Here is a 26,529-nt window from a genome sequence, read left to right as displayed (position 1 = left end):
AGGATAGTGGCCAGGTCACGACGTGATGCTGGTGGAGGAAAACGTTTCCTGACTCGCTCCTCCAAAACACCCCAAAGTGGCTCAATAATATTTAGATCTGGTGACTGTGCAGGCCATGGGAGATGTTCAACTTCACTTTCATGTCCATCAAACCAATCTTTCACCAGTCTTGCTGTGTGTATTGGTGCATTTTCATCCTGATAACACGGCACCGCCTTCAGGATACAATGTTTGAACCATTGGATGCACATGGTCCTCCAGAATGGTTCGGTAGTCCTTGGCAGTGACGCGCCCATCTAGCACAAGTATTGGGCCAAGGGAATGCCATGATATGGCAGCCCAAACCATCACTGATCCACCCCCATGCTTCACTCTGGGCGTGCAACAGTCTGGGTGGTACGCTTCTTTGGGGCTTCTCCACACCGTAACTCTCCCGGATGTGGGGAAAACAGTAAAGGTGGACTCATCAGAGAACAATACATGTTTCACATTGTCCACAGCCCAAAATTTGCGCTCCTTGCACCATTGAAACCGACGTATGGCAGTGACACGAGTAACCAAAGGTTTGTTTATAGCAGCCCGGCAGTGTATATTGACCCTGTGGAGCTCCCGACGGACAGTTTTGGTGGAAACAGGAGAGTTGAGGTGCACATTTAATTCTGCCGTGATTTGGGCAGCCGTGGTTTTATGTTTTTTGGATACAATCCGGGTTAGCACCCGAACATCCCTTTCAGACAGCTTCCTCTTGCGTCCACAGTTAATCCTGTTGGATGTGGTTCGTCCTTCTTGGTGGTATGCTGACATTACCCTGGATACTGTGGCTCTTGGTACATCACAAAGACTTGTTGTCTTGGTCACAGATGCGCCAACAAAACGTGCACCAACAATTTTTCCTCTTTTGAACTCTGGTATGTCACCCATAATGTTGTGTGCATTGCAATATTTTTGAGCAAAACTGTGCTCTTACCCTGCTAATTGAACCTTCACACTTTGCTCTTACTGGTGCAATGTGCAGTTAAGATTGGCCACCAGGCTGGTCCAATTTAGCCATGAAAGCACAGCCAGGTTGACTGCACCGTGCTATGATGTCACGCGCCGGATGAAGCCGCAGCTGCAGCTGTTTCACGTCAAAACAATCCGGAAGACGATACAGCAAAACGGAACTGTTCTCGGAGCTGAGACGAGGTCAAAGCTGAAATAAATACGACATTTTTTAAAGCAATTTGATCTAATAATGGTGTTGAACAGAAGGCAAAGGTAGCGTCTAAAACGAAGGTCATTCGTCGCTTAATGAGTTAGTCCAGTCATACAGTCTCGCCTCGCGTTTTAGATTCAAAGTCCATGTAAACATACCGTGATTCCTTAACACAAAGTCCCGTAGCTAGCCACAGACTGATCCAGGGTCATCATGGGCAATGGAATGAATAAGGTAGGCTTGCACAATTTTGGTCTTTGTGTCTCGATGTTACGCTATTTGTGGTTGTTTTTGGTGGTAAAAGTCCACAAAGCGTGTCTGATAAACGCCAGCGCCAATCAGTCGTCACTAATCAATCACGTGACACGTTCTCCCCTGTCCCACGGTGTCACCGTGGGATGTGAAAATAAAAAAGTAGTGCTCCAGACAACTCACATTTGGAGATCTTAAGTAAATTTGTAAAATAAATTCAATTCAGCCTCTGGGCTGAGATCTGGTTTCAGGTCTTATCACCACTAGTTTATGATTCATTTATAAGTTCCGGTATGGTTAAATGCAAATAATTCTCCTCCACAAGGCGGTGAGTTTGGATACTAGCTATCAACTGGAGGGCTGGGCTTTACTCCCAGTGAAAAAACAACCATAAAGCGAAACATTTTAAATGCATGCAGGGCTGCTGTGGCAGCCTGAGACGCTAACTTACAATACTGTTACTTTAGGTTGTGTCTGCACGCCCTATTTTGATGTAGTGACTTGCAGTATCATTGTCAAGTAATAGTTCATAGTTCCCTCCTAACATGCTAAATTACTTCAATCCTCAGTCAATTTAAAGAAAAGAAAACATTCTAAGTGGAACTTCTGCTTTAAAATATGATGACTTTATATACATTTTAAAATACTTTGAATAAGTAGATAAATTCGTCCTTTAGGGGGACGAATTCTTAACTGCCACAACAGTGTTCATGTTGCTGTAGTGAAATTCATGTCATTAGTCAATCCAGCATCTAATTATCTTCATACACCTACTGTTTAATAGATGTACCAAAGTTATACAGCAACACTAAATGGCTGCTTGCCACCCATCACCTCATTCTGATAATCATGCATCATTGCTTCAAGCCTTGTATGGCCATAAGGGAACGTTTCCTTTGCTCGTAGCCCAACTTGGATCTTAAGCCTTAAGCTTTAAAGCCAATCTGGCTCGAACCAGAACATTTGTTCTTTTCATGTGAACCTCTTGAAGCCCAACTGTAATGAACATCTAAATGCAACATGTCTGTGACTGCTTCTTCACAGGTCGTTGATGGACTCTACCTTGGGAATATAAGAGGTAAGACAAACATGTACATAGATTTGTTGCTAGTCACGAGGCTATAATAATAAATTAATGAAGGTGTGGCATTAGAGCACAATATTTTGCTCTGAGCGCATTTCACATATTACCATTAATTCTCAAATATTATTGAATTAATGGTAATTCTAACTCAACATAAAGTAATCTTCTACATAAGCAGATGGAAGCATATTTTTAACATAAGCTTTTCCTTTTGAAGCATATAAATTTTTTGCTAAAAATTAATAGTATCTCACTGACAAGAAAATTAAAATGCTGGAATGTGTGGCATAAAATTTAGAGTCAAGAGCCATGTGTTACATTCCCTAGCCCGACACAACCTCTTCCAGTTAATGTGGCATTCAGAGCATTCTAACTTTAGCTGCCTCGATGACACGAAGAGTATAAAGGCTAAATATAGCTAAAATGACAGGAACAAGTGACCACAAGCCTAACTGGACCAAATAATGTTGCAGGATAACAAACTGCTCACAGACCAGCTTCTGTAACCGAACAAAGTCATTATTGTTTGTGTGAAATTCTTACCAAAGGGCCTGTTGAGATATGTTCCCCTTTCTGCTTGTCACAGATGCAGAAAACAGAGAGAGTTTATCTAAGAATGGCATCACACACATCCTGTCTGTGTACAACAATGCTACACCTGTGTTTGAGGTTAGTAGGAAACCATGGTTGGTTGGTATTTCTGGATGCGTTATACCTCAGACTACTACTAACTGTGGAAAATCTTATCTTGAAATTTTGGTAAGATCACGCATGCAACTTTAATGATGCAATTAGTGCTTACAGCCAGCTGGTGGTGGTGATGAGTTATGGTTGGACTGCCTTGAAGTTGTGAGACTGAGATTGACAGTTACAATAATGAAGTGCATGTGTGTGTGAAGAGACTGAAGCTTATAATGTCTGAAACTGTGTAAACTTTCCTCAGCTGGTAAAGAAATAAGTGTGAGAAACATGATTTACGAACAGCAATGTTCACTGTTATAGCTTCACATTCTCTGGTTTCACACATGGCTCACTGTAAATGTGATAAATTGTTTTGGGTGTCAGATGTAGACCAAGACTAAGGGCACACATTATATATGTATGTATGTATGTATGTGTGTACAACCCTGCTTCCAAAAAGTTGGGATGCTGTGTAAATAAAACCCTGTATCTTAACTGAAAATCATACAAATACAACAAAAGAAATACTGAAAATAAATTTGCATTCATTTTGAAACTGATTCCAGCAATATCTTTTAGAAAAGAGGCATATTTACTACTGTGTGCACCACTTCCTATTTTAACAATCTGTAAATGTTTAGAAACTAAGGACACCAATTACTGTAATTATGTGTATATTTATATAAAAAGTTTTTCTTTATATGTAAATTAAGCTTCTCAACTGTTTGGAGCCTGTTTTGTCATGTATTTTTGCCAGAATTTTTTTTTTTTTTTTTTAAAAAGAAGGTGATGGGCTTGAACTCCAGTCTGGCCAGTTGAGCACAGAAGCACTTTTACTACTGACATATGCTGATTTTTTAAATGCAGAAAGCTTTTGGTAGCTTTTGTTGTGATAAAACCTATGTTGTTCAGTATTAATGTGCACGTTACCCATGCCATGAGTGTATATGAACCCCAGTAACATCACAAGTGATAGGGTCTAAAGTGTGCAGTGATAACAAGCTGGATAGTTCCTCTCCTCTGTACTCCAAAGGGACCAGCATCCTAATTTCCGTGAAGAATTTCAGATTTTCACCACAAAACAATTTTCCACTTTACCACAGTCCATCATAAATAAGCTTGTGGCAGCAGTATTTGAATGATAGAGTTTTATTTGTGACTACATCAACAAACTGTGCTCACTAATGGTTGCTTCCAGAAGTGTTTCTGAGGTCATGTAATGATCTCTATGGTGGAGTCATATCTGTCTTTAATGAAGTGCTACATACGGGTTACTACTAGTTTTCAGCTTGTTACTTGCATACACTGATTTCTTTAGTATCTATAATGTCATTGTTTAAATTATATTATATACTGTAGGTAATTAAATCTCAAAATATTATAATTTGAAAAACTCTTTTTCTCCCAATCTTGAAGACTCCACCTTTCTGAGATGCTCTTTTTATAACCCATCATGTTACTAATTCACTTAAAAAATGTTTTGTTTTTTAGTGATATAAAACTTTTCTTATATTTTGTTGTCTAACTTTTTCCCCATTAATCTTTTGTAGGACATGACCTACCTTTGCATTCATGCCTCCGATGCTTCCAGCCAGAACCTGTAAGTAAACACATACACAAAGGTTTACAAAGATTGGTGGATATTTTTTTCCCTACAGTGTCTTTACTGATTTCTTCTGCGAGTGTAAAAATTTATGCAGTTTATAGGAAAGGAGAAGAGCAGCAGCAGCAGATAATAGTTATATCCATCTAATGACAGATTAAGATAATTTAATGTTATTTTAATGTCATTTTATCCTGTTCCTAAAGATTGAGCAAAAAGAGGGTTTTATTTTTTGCGTGTCTGTGAGAGAAAGGTTAAATGAAAAAATAACAATTGAGTAAGCATGTTCAGTGTGTCACTGTTCATCTGGAGTCAGACTTGTCGAAAGACACATGAGCTGTCTCACTGCTCTGGCAGCTGCGCTAACACAAAATATTAGTCACAGCAGTAAAAGTTCTTTTTTTTTTTTTTTTTGGCCTTTAAGTCTGAAGAATGAACTGAGGTGATAGTGTAGAAATATTAATCAGTTGTAGTTTAATCACCAATGCTAAACTTTTGTATCTTGTGACCCTGATTGATGCTTACTTTGAGGTCTTTGTTGGAGTTGAAGAGGACTTATATTGTTATGTCTACACTGATACCTTATATGATTGGTCAGCATTCTTGCACAGGTACAACTGGGATATCAGTAGGAATTTGATAAATCTCCAGTGCGTTTTCCGATAGACTTTATCTTGTTAGACCAAAAAAAATCTCAGCGTTACTTTGAGCTCCACAGTTACTGAAATTATCTTGCTGGATCTGAAGAGGAACTTTATTTGCTTTAGTTTGTCAAAAAAAAAAAAAAGTAGAGCTGAGTGAAATGTAACTTAACGAGAATCGAGGTTTAGTGGGTGGTTGGAAGTTGATGATTGTTGGGCTGGAGATGTCTGACCTCCACTGTCGCAATCAAGCGTCCTTCCCTCAGGCAGCAGAGGAAGGAAACCTAAGTGTGACATCTGGCTGTTTGCATCGACCACCCAGGGCTTTAATAAACCCCCTCTGTCACAATCACTGGTCTGAGTGATGGGAGGGTGAGGCCAACTGCCGCCCCACCATGCATGCCATGATCTAGGGGCCCCTATCATCACATTTGATAGCCTTTCCCATGTTGAAGGTACACAGCAGAAACTGTGCAGAAGTTTGGAACTGCCTGAAAAACCTTAACTTCTACAATTACTTCCGCTGAGTAGAAAAGGGTTAACCTTGGTTTGTTTTGTTACTTCCTCACTAGGTTTCATCAAATACCATACAGAAAAAAAAAAATTAAGAAGAAAACGAAAGTGACAGTAAACATTAGACACTAGTCATAAAACATGTAAATAATATTAATAAAACAAAACTAACAAAACTCTGTCCAGGCTGCAGAAACAACCTTTTTTTTTTTTTTTTTTTTTTTTTGTTAGGCATGCAGCAGGTGACAAGGGGCTTAACAATATAAATGTGTCTGACATCTAGCAGGCATTTTTAGGCTATTTGAGCTGTGGTGCATTTTGGGATATCAGTGTTTTGTGGAATTCACACACAACACAGTGAATACTTAATTTAAATAGCATTAAATGATATTTATATAGCTGCTAACAATGCATGTAGATATTTGTAGAGAGTCAGGGGTTCCCCTTTTTTGAACCTTCTCTGAGAAGCCTGCATTAGTTTGAATGTACAGTGTGCATTGACCATGAAGGTGTAAACTTTTGCATTTGCATCAACATGTTGTGCTGTGGTCATAACTAATGCAGTGCTTTTGTTTGTTTTAAAATGTTTTTTAAGTATATCAGTATATGGTTATAGTTTAAAAGCATAGAATTGCAGAAGCTCATTCTGCATATTAAACATACAGTGGCCTAGCAGCTTATTTTTGTTCCAGTGTCCTTCTCACAGACATTCTGTATTCAGCTCTATTTAACCTTAAATGTTTTGTCACAACTTAGTTTTCTGCATATTAAACAAGACTACCGGAAACTTCTGTGCTAGGATGACAGAACAAAGTGCTGAGGAGACATCTTTTAAAGAAGAGTTTGGATCTCAGGAAGGAGGAAAAAAGAAAAGTGGCAGTCTATTTTAGCCCCAGTCTGTTACTCTGTCTGCTATTGAGTAACCAGCAGCTGGTCCTCAGGAGACAGTGCTATCAGCCATGCACTTCTTGATTATGTAAAATACCAGCAGTGTTTCCTGACGGTGCACAAGGAGGATATTTGAAGAGCAGTAGCATTTCATTATGCTGCTTTGTATTAGAAGAGTTTTGTGCTCTTTTACAATAAGCAGCAATTAATTTTGTCCATTTACCCATTTGTAATCTCTTGCCATGAGGTGGCATTTGCTTTATTTTTGTTGTAAAGTTAAAATGATGCCTTTGATCCCATTCAGGCACAGAATAAATCAAAGCTGGAAGCAGATGAAATTTTGCAGATAGACAAAACGACATTTACTTCCCTTGTCTGTTCCTACTGTCTGTGCTCTGGTCGACCACAGACTCTCTGTTTGAGCATACCCAACCTTTTTCTCACATGACAGCTTGGAGTAGTTAAAGCAGGAAAAAAAACACAAAAAAAACAGACCACAGCACGTTCTGCTGTTTCTTTGATATAACATGAATCCTTTGAAACTAACCGAACTTGTCTCTATATCTGAGAGTAATCTTCAGTTTCTACAGCCAATCTTAGTATATTATTATGGTTTAAGCAACCTATATAGAACCACAATGTTAGAGCCTTCCAGCATAGTTTCAGTTCAAGGTGGCCTTTCTCATATCCTATAATGTGTAATCCATTTTTAGCTTTAGACGTACAGGCTACTATGACCTTAGTAAAAGTGAACTGTATTTTTTCAGTTTGAGCAATTCTACGTTGATTCACTTTAATGTCTTTTTACATTTCTTTCCAGCCTACAGCATTTTAAAGAGTGCATTAGCTTCATCCACGAATGCCGTGTGAATGGTGGATCTTGTCTAGTACACTGGTAGGTATTTATATCCAGCTCCGTACTGAAAGCATGTATCAAAACAAGAACAGATCAGCAGTCTGTTTTAGGCATTTTCACAATCAGCATGCCATGAAGGTGTAATTTGTTGCCTGTTCCATTCATTTACCTGTTAACAGTAGGAAATATGATATTAAACAGCCAGCTGCTTAATGAAAAGAACCAAATAAGCCAAATGTCCTTTGTATTCCTGCAGCCTTGCAGGTGTATCACGAAGCACTACCATGGTGGTGGCCTACTTGATGACTGTCACCAACTACAGCTGGGAGGAGTGTCTGTCTGCGGTCAAAGCTGTTCGTTCCTTTGTTGGCCCAAACTATGGCTTCCAGCAGCAGCTGCAGGAGTACCAGACTACACAAGTGTCAGAGGTAAATATGCAAAGAAACAGAGAAATCATGAATGCACACATAATGTACACAACCTGCAGAATGCATCCAAATCCCTTTTATTAACGCAATGTTTCAGCCTAAAGGGGGTATTTAAGCCTTTTTCTAGCAGTAGCTTTGGGGTATATTTGCATTCTGTATTTTTGATACAAAGCCACACGCACACATGCTCACAGGATATGACACATACAGTATTACACTGTACAGGCAGTCTGTGGTCAGCCTAGCAACTGTTAACCTGTTCAACTCATGCATACTTATATTTATTGTTTTGCTATTGCTTGTTATTTCTGTAGAGGATAGTAAATCATCTGGATTATTTATTTAATTTGACAGAACTGAGATTCACAGTTATAGCTGGAAAGTAAACCATGACGTGTAGGAGTAATTAAAGGGGGGAGAAAAAATACATACCACAGTACATTCTCCTGTTTATTAGACATAACATGAATCTTTTGAAACTACTTCATGCATTCCTGAGCTACTATATATATATATATATATATATATATTTATTTATTTATATATTTATTTATATATTCTTGGTATATTCAGTGGTTTAAAAACCCTTAAATATTTTATTCTCAAAAAGGCATAGTGGTCTTTTGTACACAAAACCTTGTGAATAAGTAATACAGTATGTAAAATACTCTGTAAGTTCATAATATTGCATGTAATGAGTAATACATCTCAATACTAACCTCATGTTCACAAGTGCTTCAAATGTTCCTCTACTGTATCTCACGTACCTTATCATTGTATTTCTCACCTTTCTAACGAGTCACTTGAGTTTTGTTTAGTTTTTGCTGCCAGCAGCTTCACAGCTTTGTGTGGCTTTTTTTTTTTTTTAAAGGGGTAACTAATCTGTGCTCACAAACAAAAAATGTTCTTGTAATGCTTTAAGTTTTGATTTGTCCACTTTCAGAATATTACCATTTATATTAAAAGATACATTGTTTTTTTTTTTTCTTTTCTTATTTACACACACACACACACACAGAATATGGTCAGAAGTTTACATACACTCATTATGGCCATGGATGTGATGGTAATTTGGGGCTTTTAATTATTTCATTGAACTGTTCTTTTCCCTGGTTGGAATGATTATGCATCATACATCTTTAATGACTTTAAAAAAACAAGAATTGGGTGCACTAGTTTGAATTTATTTTATATTATCTCTAATCCACATTGGGTCAAAAGTGTAAATGCAGGCTCAACTATCTACATACACCCTCATTATTATTTAGTTAAATGTTCTTTATCAAGTTATCAGATGCTTTTGGTAGCAATCAGCAGGCTTCTAGTATAATTCTGGCTGGATATTTGACCTCTCTCCTTAGCAGAATTGGTAGAGTTTGGTTTCCTGGCACAGTCCCAGCTTTTAAGCACAGTCCACAAACTTTCAGTAGGGTTGAGGTTGGGGCTTTGGGAAGGCCATTCCAGAAGCTTAATGTTAGCCTGCTCTATCCGTTACAAATCCAGTTTTCATATGTGTGTGTATGTGGGTTTTTTGTTTCTGTTTTGTTTTTTGTTTTTTTTTAAGTCTGTCTTGTCTGTCAGCTTTTGCAATCACAGTCATGATCTGAGTGTACTGTTGTGCCAAACATATTTGCTGTGTGATTGACTTGATTGTCCTGGTGTAACACCCAGTTGTGTCCAGGTTTCATGAATGCAAACAGTGTGTGTAGTGGTAACATTACACTATATGTGACACAGATGTTCCTATCCCAGGAACTTGGTTGTGCCTTGCTGTCCCGGCTTGCATCTTATATTCTGCTACTATCTGCTAGATAGTTTCTGGGGCACAATTGCACAGCCTGCAGCTTTCAGCGTTGGTAAACTCCTGTCTCTATGGATCTGGTGCTCAGGGCTGCTGCCTTCATCAGAGCCTCTGTGTTGTCCTTTAGGCTGGCCTTTTTTAGCCACTGGTAGGATTTCTTGAAATCAACCACTTCCTCTATCTGTTGATGTTACATCCCATGCAGGGGCTTGGTCTTCCATGATAGTTCTTCCTCCTGTTCCTCATAACTGTCTGTCTTCAGCTGCCTGAGGCACTTTTGGTGCAGTTCATTTCAGGGGGGCATCTTTGTGATGTAGTCATAGGTGCTCCATGTTTCCTCCTGGATTGTGGCTCTGACACTCATTAGTCTTTGCCCTCCCTCTTTCTGTTACTTGTGGAGCCTCAGGGTGCTGGACTTTGGATGGAGACTTCAGTGCATTGTGAGGTGTTTTTCTGACACTTTTCTTGACATCAGTGGCATCTATGTCCTCCTGTGGCTAGCTTATTCTTCTCACTGGGTTTCTGATGACCATTACGGCATATGTATTAGTAGCTCAGATCTTATTCCTACTATTGAGCTGGCTTCTCAGCATCCTTCTTACCTTCTGGAGGTTTTTGTAATTTGTGGGGCACTGAGTCGTAGACTTTCTTGTCATCAATCCAGGCAATGCTCAGGTTGGTCTGCCTGGTTTTAGGGTTCTGGTGTACTGCTCGGTCAAACAGTAGCTGGTGTTTTCATCCTCTGGTGTTAGCCAGTCTGGATGAGTACCTGCTGTTAGCAGCCCACTTATTTGTGCTTCCAGACTTTTGTGGAGTGCCATTAACTTCAGCCATTAGGTATGGATCGTGTCAGGTCTTGGGGCTGGCCAGTTCTTCATTCCGGAGACTCGTTGGATGTCTGCCTTTGTGAAGTTGACTGGTTCTTGTTCTGGGAGGTTGCTGTGTTCTGCTCGTAGGCTTGGTGTTATGTCAGATGATCTTCCAGATGATTGTATTGTTTCAGTCTCAGCTCTGCGTGGGGTCTGCCCTCATACTGTTGTTCTCTTGCAGCTGAGAGTACACACTGGATGGGTCTTTGGAGAACAGGCCATTTATTCTTACCCTCTGCTTCTCTGGTGTATCTCCTCAGCCTAGCGGCCAGAGCTGTGAGCCGTTGTCTGTCAGTTTCTAGAACCTCAGTTATGGGCATCTTGTTTTAGTTTCTATCCATGCATTCTTCTTCACAGGGTGGCTTTCTCCATGTGCATTTTTTTAATCTTAAACCAAAGTGTTTCTAAGATTACTGTTGTAGTGGAATCTATGAGCTCATAGGTTTCAGTGATACTGGTAATATGGATAGTGACTCTCACTTATGTTCTGAGGTAGATTTGGATAGCACTGGGGAGCTAGCCTGGGGACTCCCAGTGCTACAATTACTGACCAGAGATTCACATCCCAACCTATTGTTCCAAAGATGGTAATGTTGCCACTCAGTTATGGACATTCCTTTATATAAGTAATCCTGTGAGCTCAAAGCATAGGTCAAAGACTGCTCTGTTTTGTTTGTTTGTTTTTTTTCCTAGATTTGGCTCAGTGTGATTTCAGAGTGGGCTTATCTCAAATATGGTCATCTCAAGCACACAGCTCTCTGGCTGTGAGCACAGACACCCCATTTACCTACTGTTCAATTATTCTGTTTTTTTAAAGGCAGCCAGTCAAAATAAATTTTGCTTAAAAGGCGGAAGGAAGCTAAAGTTGCTAGTTTAAGATAGAGTAGGAACTGAGGGGGCTGCAGGAGTGGCTGTGGCTCAGGAGGTAGAGCAGATCATCTGCTAATAGGAAGGTTGGTATTTTGATCCTTGGCTGCTCCAGTCTACATGCCAAAGTATCCTTGGGCAAGATACTGAACCCCAAGTTTCTGCCTGCTGCATTCATTGGAGAGTGAATGTGTGTAAATGTTAGATAGAAAGCACTTAGGCATAGAAAAGTGTATGAATGGGTGAATCAGGCATGTTGTATAAAGTGCTCTGCGTGAAGAAAAGCCCAATATAAGAACTGGTCCATTTACCACCAAAGCTCAGTAGAAAATAAATAATAATTTTTTTTTTAAACTCTGAATGGCACAAAGATACTAGATCGAGTCCAGAATTAGAAACATGGCAATGTAAATTAGCATAATATTACCCCTTTAAATTTGAAATTTAATTTCCGATGGTAACATCTGGTCTGGAAAATACACTGCTCAAAAAAATAAAGGGAACACTTAAACAACACAATATAACTCCAAGTAAATCAAGCTTCTGTGAAATCAAACTGTCCACTTAGGAAGCAACACTGATTGACAATCAATTTCACACGCTGTTGTGCAAATGGAATAGACAACAGGTGGAAATTATTGGCAATAAAGGAGTGGTTCTGCAGGTGGGGACCACAGACCAATTGTCAGTACCTATGCTTTCTGGCTGATGTTTTGGTCATTTTTGAATGTTGTTGGTGCTTTCACACTCATGGTAACATGAGACAGACTCTACAACCCACACAAGTGGCTCAGGTAGTGCAGCTCATCCAGGATGGCACATCAATGCGAGCTGTGGCAAGAAGGTTTGCTGTGTCTGTCAGCGTAGTGTCCAGAGGCTGGAGGCGCTACCAGGAGACAGGCCAGTACACCAGGAGACGTGGAGGAGGCCGTAGGAGGGCAACAACCCAGCAGCAGGAGGAGCACTGCCAGAGCCCTGCAAAATGACCTCCAGCACGCCACGCTTTGAGCGCTTTGAGTGCTCTGATTGAGTAGAAAAGCGCTATATAAGAACTAGTCCATTTACAAATGTGCATGTGTCTGCACAAACAGTTAGAAACTGACTCCATGAGGATGGTATGACGGCCCAACGTCCATAGATGGGGGTTGTGCTCACAGCCCAACACCGTGCAGGATGCTTGGTATTTGCCAGAGAACACCAGGATTGGCGAATTCGCCACTGGCACCCTGTGCTCTTCGCAGATGAAAGCACGTTCACACTGAGCACATGTGACAGGCGTGACAGGAGTCTGGAGACGCCGTGGAGAGCGATCTGCTGCCTGCAACATCCTTCAGCATGACCGGTTTGGCAGTGGGTCAGTAATGGTGTGGGGTGGCATTTCTTTGGAGGCCCGCACAGCCCTCCATGTGCTCGCTAGAGGTAGCATGACTGCTGTTAGGTACCAAGATGAGATCCTCAGACCCCTTGTGAGACCATATGCTGGTGCGGTTGGCCCTGGGTTCCTCCTAATGCAGGACAATGCTAGACCTCATGTGGCTGGAGTGTGTCAGCAGTTCCTGCAAGATGAAGGCATTGAAGCTATGGACTGGCCCGCCCGTTCCCCAGACCTGAATCCGATTGAGCACATCTGGGACATCATGTCTCGCTCCATCCACCGTCACGTTGCACCACAGACTGTCCAGGAGTTGGCGGATGCTTTAGTCCAGGTCTGGGAGGAGATCCCTCAGGAGACCATCCGCCACCTCATCAGGAGCATGCCCAGGCGTTGTAGGGAGGTCATACAGGCACGTGGAGGCCACACACAATACTGAGCCTCATTTTGACTTGTTTTAAGGACATTACATCAAAGTTGGATCAGCTTGTAGTGTGTTTTTCCACTTTAATTTTGTGTGTGACTCCAAATCCAGGCCTCCATTGGTTAATAAATTTGATTTCCATTGATGATTTTTGTGTGAATATTTCATTCATTCAGATCTAGGATGTGTTATTTGAGTGTTCCTTTTATTTTTTTGAGCAGTGTATTTCCAGGGTGCTAAATATGGTCATTCAGTCAAAGTCACTAACATCTCAGAAATACATCCAATGGACAGATACTTGTTGGCAACATTAAGACCGGGCCTACTCCCAACTTGTATTTTGGCGTGAACTCAAATCTCTTCCTCAATCTAATTAAATAATTGTGGTACCTAAGCCTAACCAAACAGCAAGCGAAAACCAGAGTAAACAAAAAGTAAACAAAGTGAAAATAAAACTAAATGGTGAGTGAAACAGGACATAAACTGTGGTCTCCAAGTTCACAGTTTTGCGATTGACAGAATTGCCAGTGCTGTCTTTAAAACAAATATAAGTGTCTATTGCAACTTCACAGTAACCATCCAAAACACAATCTAAACACCAGTTATTAACCAAATAGGTTCAGTTTACTTCATTAGTTTGTTAATAGTAAAAAAAAAAAAGTATTAGCCATAAATTTCCAGTTCAATATTACTGTTGCTGTTAAACTCTTACCTAATAGTAATAGTAATAATAGTAATAATGATAATGATAATTGATATTATTATTGATGATGATGATGATGATAATAATGATAATGATGTAGGACTGGCAGAAGTGAGCTGGCAAAATGTATTTTCAACATTTTGCATCATTTTACTTTATTTAGTGAATGCTCTAACTGTGTGATTCCATTCCATCGGAATTGGAGTAGTAGCTGAGCACAGAAGGGGAACTGCAGGGGGGGTTGCTGGGATTGCATTAGTTTGGTGCTGCTCATCACGTGTTAAGCATTACTGTCAGCATCTTGCAACATAATATGACTGGAAAAAAAAAAGCTTGTTGTTTGTAGACCTTGCATTGATTTCGAGGATTTAAGGGGAAATGGGTTTTCTGTATGCGATTTTCCCACATTTGTCTCAAAGAGAAAATGAAGAATATTCAGCAGTGTCTTTAATGAAGCTGTAACCACATTTGTGCACTGCCACTGCATCATGGTAACAAGGTTTTTGAAATACACTGCAATATACATAAATGACAAAAACATTGTAGTCCATAGACATGCTGTAAAAGTTCAGTGAGGGTTAGGAAAACACGCTCTTAAAATTAATCAAATAGGGCAAGAGTGCGGGAGAGTCATCATTCTAAAAAGCCTGGAGCTTAGATATAAATTATTATTATTATTGTTTGATGCTGTACTAAACATGACTGTTGCAGAGGCTACAGATCATAATATTTTAGGCCAGTGAAGTACTCACTTTTTTAAAATAAAGATCTGACAAGTGGAAAGTGTGTTTGTGCAGGTGCATTGGTGGGTGGTGGCAGTGGTGAGGTTGAAGAGGTTTGAAAATGATTTGATCTATACAAAAAGGTGCCTTGCACAAAGGTGTGGTATCTGCTTATGAGTAGGCTGTTGAATTTAAAAGGTTCTAATCTGTCTTACTGCCTTTATTCTTCAGTTAGGTTATGACCTGGAGCCTTGTCAGAATTTACTATTGTTATGACTTGAATAAATTCCTCACTGGGTGAGCTTCATCTGATTTTACGAGTTTCTACTTTCAGTCTGCCAACCACGTGAAATGTGTGAAGAACACTTTGTGACAGGACTTCTATTTTATCAAGATATATATGACAGATATATATTGTACAGGATTCTGATGTTAGTGAGTTTATTGATGCTTATCTTCAATTGGTCCTTTGATCTGTTGTTAATTTTTACAGTTGTGTTGATGTTATGAGTCAGTCGTGTTCTGTTTGGTTTTTAGGGTGAGTGTGACAGTACTAATTTTAGGAAGATGGAGACTTTCACTTCATTGAAGAGTAATGTATTGCACAAAATAATTGAATAATTCCTGGTCATATTTTCAGAAATTGCAGCACCTCCCTTTTTTGAACTTTTTATTAAACCAACACTGAAACGTCTACTGCAAAGTAAGACTGCTGTGTAACACACTTGTTAATAACTACCACTACTGGCAATTTGCAATGCTCTGAATAGTCATTACTGTCTACCACAATCATCTGATTGTAATTCACTTCTGTGTGATCAGATCAGGTAACGACTACATTTTTTTTTTTTTAAACAAAGTGAAGAAGCAAAATGGGATTAAACTCTAAATTACATCTAAATCATACATAAATTAATTGGTGCTTTAAATTAAAATATAACTTCTAATATAAATATTTTATAGATTTGGGGTTCAAAGTGCATGTGAATCAGCTCCACATGCCAGTTGATATTTTTTTAAAGTGTTTCATTTATTCATGTACTATTGTAGGTGTGTGTGTGTGTGTGTGTGTGTGTGTGTGTGTGTGTGTGTGTGTGTGGGTTTAAAATTTTTACACTAACTAGGTCTCTGGAGAAAACGGAGCCATGGCACCCCACAGATTACATCATGTGATGAATTAAATGTAGACAAGCAGCTACAATATGTACGATCACAGAGCTACAAAAAAAACAAACTACATGCAGGAAAAGAGGAACAAAATAGTTGCATTTTACAGATACAAAGAGAAACAAGTGCTTCACCATTTTAATTACAATACTTTCTGTAAATTCAGTTTTTTTAGCATAAATGGTCAAACTGTACTTTTAACATTCCCTCTAATGAAATTCGGGTGGATATATATTTATAGCTTATAATCCACCTGTTGCTCAGTGTTAAGCAGACTAACATATTGTCTGAAGACACTGAAAATGTGGTAGAAAGTACCAAATCTCAAAGAACTCTGCATTTTTTTTTTTTCTTTTTGGAAAATTGATGTTACTTGTTATAATTTATAGCATGAAACTAAAACATCACTATACTAGCACATTAAAAAAAAAAGAATATTGTACAAAAGTTATTTTATTTTTATTTTTATTTTAAAAGGATAAACTAATATAGTCTGTGTTCATTACACATAAAATCAAACATTTGAAACCTTTTTTGCTTTACTTTTGATTATTACGGATTATAGTTCATGAAAATCAGAAATCCAGTGTCTCAAATTACTGTTTAGTCAAAAAAAAAAAAATAAACTCTGACAATTGAAGCGCTTTTTACTTTGGTGTGTCTCTCGGTAGTTCAGTATATGCAACCACAATCATGGGAAAGGCTGCTGAGTTGGCAGTTGTCCAGATGACAATCATCAGCACCCTCCCCACAGAGAGTAAGCCACAGAAATTTGTTGCTGAAAAGACTTGCTGTTTCCAGAGTATTTTATGAAAACACATTAATGGTAAGTTGATTGGAAGGGAAAAGTGTAGTAGGAAAAGGTGCATAAGCATCTGGGATGACTGCAGCCTTGAGAGAAAAGTTGAATCAAGAACTTCGGAGAGTTTCTAAAGGAGTGGACTGAGGCTGGTCTCAATACATCAAGAGCCACCAAACACAGACATCTTCAGGAACGGAGCTACAACCGTCACATTGCTAATATCAAGCTACTCCTGAACCAGAGACGATGTCAGAGGAGTCTCGGGTAAGGAGAAAAGAACTGGACTGTTGCTCAGTGCTCCAAAGTCGTCTTTTCAGATGAAAGTAGAATTTGCATTTTATTTGGAAATTAAAGTCCTAGAGTCTGGAGAAAGCACGCAGAGGCATCCAAGGTGGATGTAGTCCAGTGTGAAATTTCCACAGTCTGTGAGGATTTGGGGTGCCATATCATCTGCTGGTGCTGGCTGTTCCACTGTTTCATCTAGTCCAAAGTCAACACAGTCGTATGTTGGGTGATTTTAGAGCACTTTACGCTTCCATCCGCTGACAAACTTAAGGACGATGCAGATTTCCTTTTTCAGCAGGACTTGGCATCTGTCCACTGTGCCAAAGCAGCTAATAAATAGTTTGCTGACCACATTATTGCTGACCAGATACTGGATTTCTAATTTTCATAAACTATAAATCATTAAGATGAAAGCAAAAAAGGCATTAAATATTTCACTTTACATGTGAAATTAATATATTTATATAGTTATTTATATAGTAATTGTGTGAAACTATTATGTAGTTTGATCTTAATTGGTTAAGGGTTTTTCTTTTCCCTCTTGCCCTCAGTACCGAGCATGGTTACGGTCCTGTTTTCGTCCCAGTCCATTCAATGACCAGGAGCAGGTGGGTGCCCTGCTGAGCCAGTACACAGAGCAACAGGAGAGCCAGAGGGAAGGAGAGCATCGCTGGATAAATCAGGGAATACGTGTCAGTGGCCTTTCATCCTTGTCATCCAACCCTGAAGATGATGACGATGATGAAGGCAGCAGCTGAGACACAAGTCTGGTTGTGCCAAAGTTGTGCCCATTGCTGTCTGGAAATGAGCAGTACCTACTATTTCTGTACTCCTTTCCAAATCAACCCTCAGTCATATCTAACCTACGTGTCTTTGTAAAACTCTAAGAGCATGAGATAATATAAATCCTCTCATATGAATCAAGCAGTTTTTACTTTATTTCCATCTGTTATTGCTATTGCTAGCAATGGAGGTTGATTTAGAATTGTGCTACAGACCTGTATCCACTACAGTACCCATCACACTGCCCTACAAACAAAACAGGGGTATTTGTGCTCACAGACGCCTTACTCTAAACACCTCAGCACTTTAGCCATAGTGAGTCACCTGTATCTCCACATGGACTCCTGCAATGTTCAGCTCAGCAGCCTTAATGCCATGACAAATTAACGCCCTCTTAAACGAACATTTTGCCTTTAATTATATAAATGCCCAGCCTGTTAAATCTTAGTTAAATCTACAACTTAATTGATGGTTTCTTTTGATATGTACAAGTTTGCAAATCAGCACTGTATTCTGTGCTCGTTGTGCTGACAGCACAATGTTTTATTATATACATCCTGCTTGTAAATAGCCATCATAAAGGCATAATACATCATAAACACTGTTGCCATGTAACGCACCAGTGGACATAGGTTTTTGACTAATGTACGAGCCACTTAACAAACATCATAAAACAAGTAATTTATTGCTGCCCATGCAGTTAACAGCCTTTTTTGACATAGTTAGATACTGTTCTTTCAATATAGGTAGCACTTTCACTTTCATTTGGTTCATCTTAAAGAAAATTCCAGGCTGTGTACACACCAGTTGTGCCACATTTGTTACAAAATCTACCATCAACAATCCACATCCAAACAAGAGTCTTTATATAAACTAATAGTGTGTAGTTAAAAACAGGTGAAATGGCACTATTGGTTCCCAGCAATTGCTTCTTCATTGTGTCAGGGCTGAGAGAACCACGTTATCCCTCATCAGGATTAAAGATCACTCAAACTTTTTTTAAATAGGTTGACACAAACACACTTGATCACACTTGACACATAGAGACCGCACTGTGGACATTACAAATGAACCAATATGAGTGACACACACAGAAGTACGTTTAAAAAAAGGCAAAATGTTCCTTTAAGTTTATTCATAGCTGGTTATTGGGAATTTTGGGAATTTGAATTTAAATTATAACTACAAATGAAGGATGTCTGCAGTCCAAATGTTAAAGTCTTCCTGATTTTTGTGAAGCTCTGATTTTATCTTTTTATTGTGTCAAAACAGATTTTTAGAGAATTTCTGTTATAGATTCATGGATAACATTTGTTGTCTTAATTGGGTATTTATGGTGTTTGTTGTGTTTTATAATGAAATGCAGTGACTGAGGAAGAGATGGAATTGCTAATAAATCTGCCCTGTAAAGATCCTGGTGTGTCTTTTTTGTCTTTATAAAAAAGAATAAGAAGCAGCCAATACACCTCTAAATGTATATGTGAAGATAAAACATGGTTAGAATTTTACAAGTTCAGTTTTGTTCTTTGCTAAGGATCAAGGTCAGAATAATGAAATTAATCACAACTGTTTCTTGAAGGGTTTCATTATGTTAGGTTTAAAAAAAGCATCAGGGTTACTTCCAAGAAGTACAGTGTAAGTCTTTCCTTGGAATTCATTCCTGCTGGGCCAGTGGGGCTGCTCTGACATCCGTTCATTTTCAGTTCTGTCACCTAAGTAGCAGCTATCTGAATGAAATCTAATTTATTTACAAAATATTATTTCACAAGCTCAGTGAATTGGCTATGTGATCACAAAGGCATGTCTAGACAAGGTAATTCTTGGCAGGATGAGAGAAGAAACTTAGACAATTAAGCAAAATATGGAAATACTGTTTCCTTCTATTATGACAGGTCTATTGAACTGAATCAAACCTAATCTCCTTTCAAGTCTTTTTTAACAAATGAAATTATTTAAATGACATTTTTATATACAATCCGGTAATTAATCAGCTTGCTATTTTGTTGTTTGATCTAATTGCTTGGTTTGTAGAATTCCATAAAGGGCCTATGACAAAATCCAAGTTGATATATCAACATAAGTTAACATAAAACTGAGAAGCTGAGAATGAGAGTGCTTGATGTGTATGTTTGAAATGGAAGCTAACAAAAAAATCTAATCCAATTACTGTCAGTTTCTGTGTTACAGTAACAGGTTAACAGAAACATCTTTCAGCTCCACATTAGTCCCTAAATGATGTCACAGGGATTTTATGATAGACAAAGATTAATAGTAAATGGCTTTTTTTTTTAATAATACGCTGTGCCTCACTCTTTTTTTTTTTAGAATAATATTTCACATATCATCACTTTTAAATAACAAACTAAACAATTTTAAATAAAATCACGGTAATATCTCCCAGGGGTCTTTGTCAAATGGAATCAGTGCACCTCACCATCGCACTGACAGCTGACCAATTTTACCTGCACAGCTTTCTGAACTTTCTCATTACAGGGTGAGTGGGTGCAGAGGGATGTAGTACCTTGGTCTGGAGAGTAGAAATCCCCCAAAGCACAAGGTAACTTGTGACTTTACGGGTTTATTCATAGCGCCGAGTCCACGCAGTATTTAGCGTGGGCAACAGCTTTACAACCATCGTTTTTGTCAGGCCATTTCTTGTAAATGCCCACGGTTAGAAGAACAACTCTTCCGGTATGGGCCGTCTCACTGGAGCGTCAGTACTCTCATTGGTCTGAGTGTGGCAGCGTTGTCAAATCCTGCCCCAAATATATTCATTCATGACACGGAGCGCAATAAAGTTTAAAGGCGTGTGTTGCGAAGAACTCACTTGATTAAATCTGACACTGAGCCACCTTTCAAGATCACAAGCCGTGTCAAGAGCTCATCTACCTGTCAATCTGTAAGTGTTTTTACTTTTGATTTCTCTTTTGGAGAAGATGATTCACGTTTTATAAAATTTGACTCGAGTGAGACATTTTCACGACGTCCTAAAAAGGGTAAACTAATAAACTATATCCTTCACATTTAGATACAAAGGAGCCATCTAAGCAGAGAGTTTCCACTATCAAGATGTCAAACTCGGGAGGTCGGAGATTGAAGCAATGGCTGATGGAGCAGATCCAAAGTGCGCAGTATTCTGGACTCCAGTGGGAGGATGAAAGCCGCACTATGTTCCGAATTCCGTGGAAACACGCAGGAAAACAGGATTACAACCAAGAAGTTGACGCATCCATTTTTAAGGTTCAAAAACACTCTTATGTTGTCCCATTTAAAGATTCGCGTTGAGCATTTTTAGTTTGGTAGCGCTGCGCGCTAAAACCAGAACTTGGTAGAGATTCTTAAAGCTGTCCGGCGCTTCTGTATCATAAGTCTGATTGTGTGTGTGTGATCGTCATTTAGACTGTAATGGAATTGTTGGCACTTTTTTTTTTTAATTAAAGTTAAGGTCTTGTGAAGTGTCGATAAATTTGGATTAATTGTGAATCAGGTTTTCTTTCTTTCTTTCTTAAGAAGAGTTTAAAAACATATTTTCATGTCTCTTCTTAAATTCTTCAGTTTTAATATACACTTGTTTTTTTTTAATCCTCACAGGCCTGGGCTGTGTTTAAAGGCAAGTATAAGGAGGGGGACAAAGCTGAGCCTGCAACATGGAAGACCAGACTTCGATGTGCCCTGAATAAAAGTCCTGACTTTGAGGAGGTGACTGAGAGGTCACAGCTTGACATCTCTGAGCCTTATAAAGTATACCGCATTGTTCCTGAAGAAGAGCAAAAGCGTGAGTTTATGCTATTGTGACATATCTCACCATACACTGTATTATCTCTATTATCACACAATTAGCAATAATACTTTTTCACTTGTGATTAGAACTGAGAGCAAAATATGTGCTGCAGATTGCAATTCCTATAGCTCTGAATAATTAAAAGTCAGTGCAGCTGATTAACTGGCAATGTTTGCACTTTGAACTAAGTCACCGTGTGCTATTCTTTCACCCACAGATGGCAAAAGCCCAATGATGGCTGTGACAGCTACCACCAGCTCTGGTGAGATTACAGATATGGACTGCAGCCCTGAGCTAGAAGAGCTCATTAAAGAGGTGAGACTATATCTAACTTTAAATCTTTGTCACCCCACCCCCCACAGACATCTTTAGATGCACTTAGCCTTTATTGCCACTTAGCTTTCTTGTCACTTTTTTTTCCCCTTACCACACTGCGCCGTCTCCTGCGACGCTTCATAGGGTTCATGCTTGCTGCACTCAGTGTGAACACCATCCCACTTCTTCACAGCTGTAAAGTGTACAAAGGTGCTTGTTGACATCTTATTTTATTATTGTCCTTTTGCAGGAGGAAGGCTGTAGCATCCAAGCCAGTCCAGAGTATTGGTCCCAGGGCAGCATCAATGGTAAGATTTTACTTTGTACCCAGTTTACAATACAACGCACAACTAGATTAAATGATGAAGTTCACAGTTTGGCCAGTGTTGTGGCTATCAGCGTGCCTGTGTTTTTTTGTCTCAGCCTTCATGTATAACACTGTTGTTGTGACACTCAGTTCCGCTTTTGAGAGACTTAAGCTTTAATTTGTTTGCAAAATAACCCCAATGGAAAACTCAGTGTCCCTGCATTTGTGGGTGCTAGATGGAGGTTATTTACTTGACTGTTGAATTCTGCAATGGAAGAATTGACTAACATCCTGTTAAACTTTGCTGACTAGGGTGGTTATTTCTTCGTGAGATTGTAATAGAGAAATTGTGTTTCTGATGATGCAGCAAAGTAAAGACATGACACTGGTTGTGTCCAGTGCTTTGAAAAGAGGCCTTAACACACCTCTTCCTCCTCTATTTCACAGCTTTCCCATTGCATCAGGACCCTTTGCCATCAAGCAGTCTCAGTTCAGGTATTTTTGTTTATTGTTATTCATGAAAATACCTTATGGCATCTGCTTGTCGATGAGCCTTGAAGGTTACACAACATCTATATTGTATTATTTTTGTTACATTTGTTTTCATTTATTTACCCGACCAAATGTTTTTCTTTACAGCCTTGTGCCAAATGATGATCAGTTTTTACTATGGAGGAAAGCTGATGCACTCCACACTCGTAACTCATCCTGAAGGATGCAGAATCTCTCCGCAACAGCACCTGGGTCGGGGCGCCCTCTACAGTTCAGACAGCATGCAGAGTGTTTATTTCCCCCCTGCTGAGCTCATTGAGTTTGAACGACAGCGCTATGTCACGCGCAAGCTTCTGGGCCACCTGGAGAGAGGTGTATTGGTCCGTGCAAACCAAGAGGGCATCTACATCAAAAGGCTGTGCCAGAGCCGTGTCTTCTGGAGTGGGCTGGGAGAAGTGGGCTCACAATACGGCTCAATGCCTGGCAAACTTGACAGGGATGCTGTTGTCAAGATTTTTGACACAGGAAGGTTTCTTCAAGGTGAGGCTCTATGTATGTTCTACTTTTCATGTCACAGAAGAAAAAAAAAAAAAAACAGTTATTTGATTTATATTGTTGCTTAAAGGAAGCAAGAATGGAGAACTGATAATTTGCAGAGTATCTAAACAGCTGTGCATTTATTTTGTATGTTCCAGCTCTACAGCTGTATCAGGAGGGTCAGATTCCTGCTCCTGATCCAACAGTGACTCTGTGCTTTGGAGAAGAGCTCAATGATCACAACAGTGCCAAAAGCAAACTGATCATTGTGCAGGTAAGACGCCTGAAGTTGTACCATGTCTCACTCAAACTGCTGACTAATAAAGCAATATAAATATCACTTTTTATTCAGCCCCAAAACTTTTTAGGCAGGGGCTATTTATGGCTAATACTGTATTTTTAGAGTAAAAGAAAAATCATAATTTTGTCTTTTCTCCCTATGGCAGATCACTGCAGTGAACTGCCAGCACCTGCTTGAGACAATGAACGTGCGTCGTTCTCAGCCTTACTGCAACAACCCAAACCTAGAGATGCCTGATGAGGTGGTCACTGACCAGATGGCTCGCATCTACCAGGACTTGTGCAGCTACAGTGGTACTCAGAGGCCAGCCTGTTACAGGGACAACATGCCAATCACTGCCTAAGGTGTGAGCAGCAATATCTGACAAGAGCTCTTCAGCTTGTTCTAAACTGAATATACAACATAATAAGGACATTATGTGCTTTTCTAGCATACGCTGGCGGGGCAACATAAGAAAGACCACATTTCTTCTTTGACAGTAAGACTTTTAAGCTGAAGCTCAGTATTAGAAAGTGACCAAAAAATGTTTTATACATGTTTATTTTTGTACACACACAGGGCAACTATGCCTAACCGATGATATATTTTTGTAAGATGTTATTATCCAACTCAAAAGAACAAGTAGCATATTGATGCTTGTTCATCCTCTGTATTACATACAACTCAAGTCAGAACAAACCTTTCACATCTATACACACTCGTATTCAAAGTCTTTTTTTGCAGAGTGAGTTTGACAGCAGTTTGATATACAAAAGCAATTTAGTTTGCAAAACTAAATTTTATTTTCATATTCTCTTTTTTGCTGTTTTTGCGATTGAGTTTCTTACTTGTTTGACGACCAGTTAAATAAACAACCCAATTTTATCAAGCGTTGAGTTGATAAGTTGCATAAAGTTTTAGATGCAAAGTGCCATTAAATGAACGATAGGTTTTACTATCAGACTTTTTTTTAATGACAGACCTTTAGTTCAACCTTTTGTAGATGTTTCAAATAAAACTTCTTTTTTACTGAACTACATTTGTGCTTGTTTGTGTATATTCATACTTCCATTCTGTTTAACTTGGATTGTTGCATTATACAAACATAACCTGTACAAAATCGTATATTCACAGTAAAACTGGGCTGATGGGCACAGGTTGCAGCAGGTTACTGTTTGTTCCCAATAATTCTAAAAGTACCATGATTCAGATCAAAGAAATTGCATGAAATTAACGTTATATGGGTTAAAAAATATGCCAATAAATCCCCAAAGCATATTGTAATGAAACCAGGGGTTCCATTACCTTATACTACATGTTTGGTAGTTCAGGAATGATTGGAACTATAAGCTAAATGAAAATCACACACATTTTTTGATTCTTTTTTGAATGTACTTAATATTTTGGAGCACTATTTAAGTGACAGTTGGTCAAAGGTGAGGAAGCAGAGGGGGGCTGGCCATCCTACCCGTGTAGAAAAGAAAAACTTAACCAAAACTGTTCACAGTTTCTAACTAGTGTAAACATAGGCCTCAGCCACACAGGCTTAGAGACTGGTCTGCAATCTTGTGGCAACCTCCAGTTGTTAGTTGTTTCCCTGATCAGTTCCCTGACCAAGCTGGAGGTGGCTGGTTGTTGCCAGTTGAAACCAGCTGTAAAGAGGGCGTTGCACCAAAACCCTCATGATTGCTTTGGTCGCTAGCTGTGGTCACCCATAATTTGTGTTACTGAATTGTGTGTATATTATATATATATATATATATATATATATATATATACACACACACTACTCACAAAAAGTTAGAGATATTTGGCTTTTGGGTGAAATTTCAGGATGAGCCTAAAATGCATTCAAACCTTTACAGGTGAACTTAATGTGACCTTCTCTAAGCTTTTGAATGCACATGTCCAACTGTTAAATGTTTCAGAACTTTTTGTACAAGTTGCTGTTCTCTAATGAGGAGCTTAACGGCAAACTTCACAACAGGTGTTTGATCCTCGAATCGACCAATAAATGTCCTGGTTCATGATGAGGATGACTGTTTAAACACCAGCTCTAATTGAACCAGGACATTTATTGGTCGACACCCAAAACTAGGCTATTCCAGATACTCACCTGACACAGGTGGAGTATGAGAGGAAGCCAGCTGCTTTGTTCATGAAGTCCTGCGCTTTAACATTAAATGCCACATGCTGGCACTTCATGCCTCTTTGTTCAAACTGAACGGACACATAAAATAATATTTTAGATCAGTCAATAGTTTCAGCTATCTGTACAGCATTTAAAATACTGTATAATTTCTAAAAAACTTTATCCTAAGGTCAAAGTAGCCAGGCTCCTGTCTGTAAATTATTATTTTGTATACACAGTCTATAGATACAGCTTGCTAACCAAAAGTGTTATAGCATTAGCTAATAACTTAGCAGTTCACCCTCTCATCCAAATATGGTCACTTCTGGCTCCAAAAAAACCAACATGCTGGTGCCTGTAATGCTAAAGTTGAAACCAGTCATCTTCCATCTTTTATATACAGGATAGGACTTCAGTGTGCACTTAAACCAGTGGTTCTCAAATCCAGGCCTCATGGCCCAGTGTCCTGCAGGTTTTAGATGTGTCCCTGATCCAACACACCTGAATCAAATGGCTGAATTACCTTCTCAGTATGTAGTCAAGTTCTCCAGAGTCCTGCTAATGACTTCTATATTTGACTCAGGTGTGTTGAAGCAGAGACACATCTAAAACCTGCAGGACACTGGGCCATGAGGCCTGGATTTGAGAACCACTGACTTAAACTGTAAACTGTATAACAGCACAATCTGTTACTAAAAACAAAAGCAAACTTTCTGTTTGTGATGAATTACCCAACTAATGCAAATGTCT

At 39.1% G+C, this 26,529-nt stretch overlaps 2 protein-coding genes across 2 annotated transcripts; both read left to right on the top strand.

The window, feature by feature from the left end:
* Positions 1-1,090: 1,090 nt before the first annotated feature.
* Positions 1,091-19,350, top strand: dusp22a (dual specificity phosphatase 22a). Its single transcript, XM_030726411.1, has 7 exons — positions 1,091-1,429; positions 2,492-2,525; positions 3,118-3,200; positions 4,763-4,812; positions 7,678-7,752; positions 7,970-8,141; positions 17,705-19,350. The coding sequence occupies exons 1-7, from the start codon at positions 1,409-1,411 to the stop codon at positions 17,909-17,911; spliced, it is 642 nt and encodes a 213-aa protein (XP_030582271.1). The 5' UTR covers positions 1,091-1,408; the 3' UTR covers positions 17,912-19,350.
* Positions 19,351-20,718: 1,368 nt separating this feature from the next.
* Positions 20,719-24,682, top strand: irf8 (interferon regulatory factor 8). Its single transcript, XM_030723066.1, has 9 exons — positions 20,719-20,835; positions 20,965-21,176; positions 21,528-21,711; positions 21,935-22,032; positions 22,283-22,340; positions 22,787-22,834; positions 22,979-23,371; positions 23,527-23,642; positions 23,815-24,682. The coding sequence occupies exons 2-9, from the start codon at positions 21,006-21,008 to the stop codon at positions 24,010-24,012; spliced, it is 1,266 nt and encodes a 421-aa protein (XP_030578926.1). The 5' UTR covers positions 20,719-20,835; positions 20,965-21,005; the 3' UTR covers positions 24,013-24,682.
* Positions 24,683-26,529: the final 1,847 nt, after the last annotated feature.

This window comes from Archocentrus centrarchus, chromosome 3, assembly GCF_007364275.1.
Source record: "Archocentrus centrarchus isolate MPI-CPG fArcCen1 chromosome 3, fArcCen1, whole genome shotgun sequence".
Classification (NCBI taxonomy): Eukaryota; Metazoa; Chordata; class Actinopteri; order Cichliformes; family Cichlidae; genus Archocentrus; species Archocentrus centrarchus.
The sequence above is the reverse complement of the archived record's forward strand: the minus strand, read 5'-3'. Positions and strand labels throughout refer to the sequence as shown.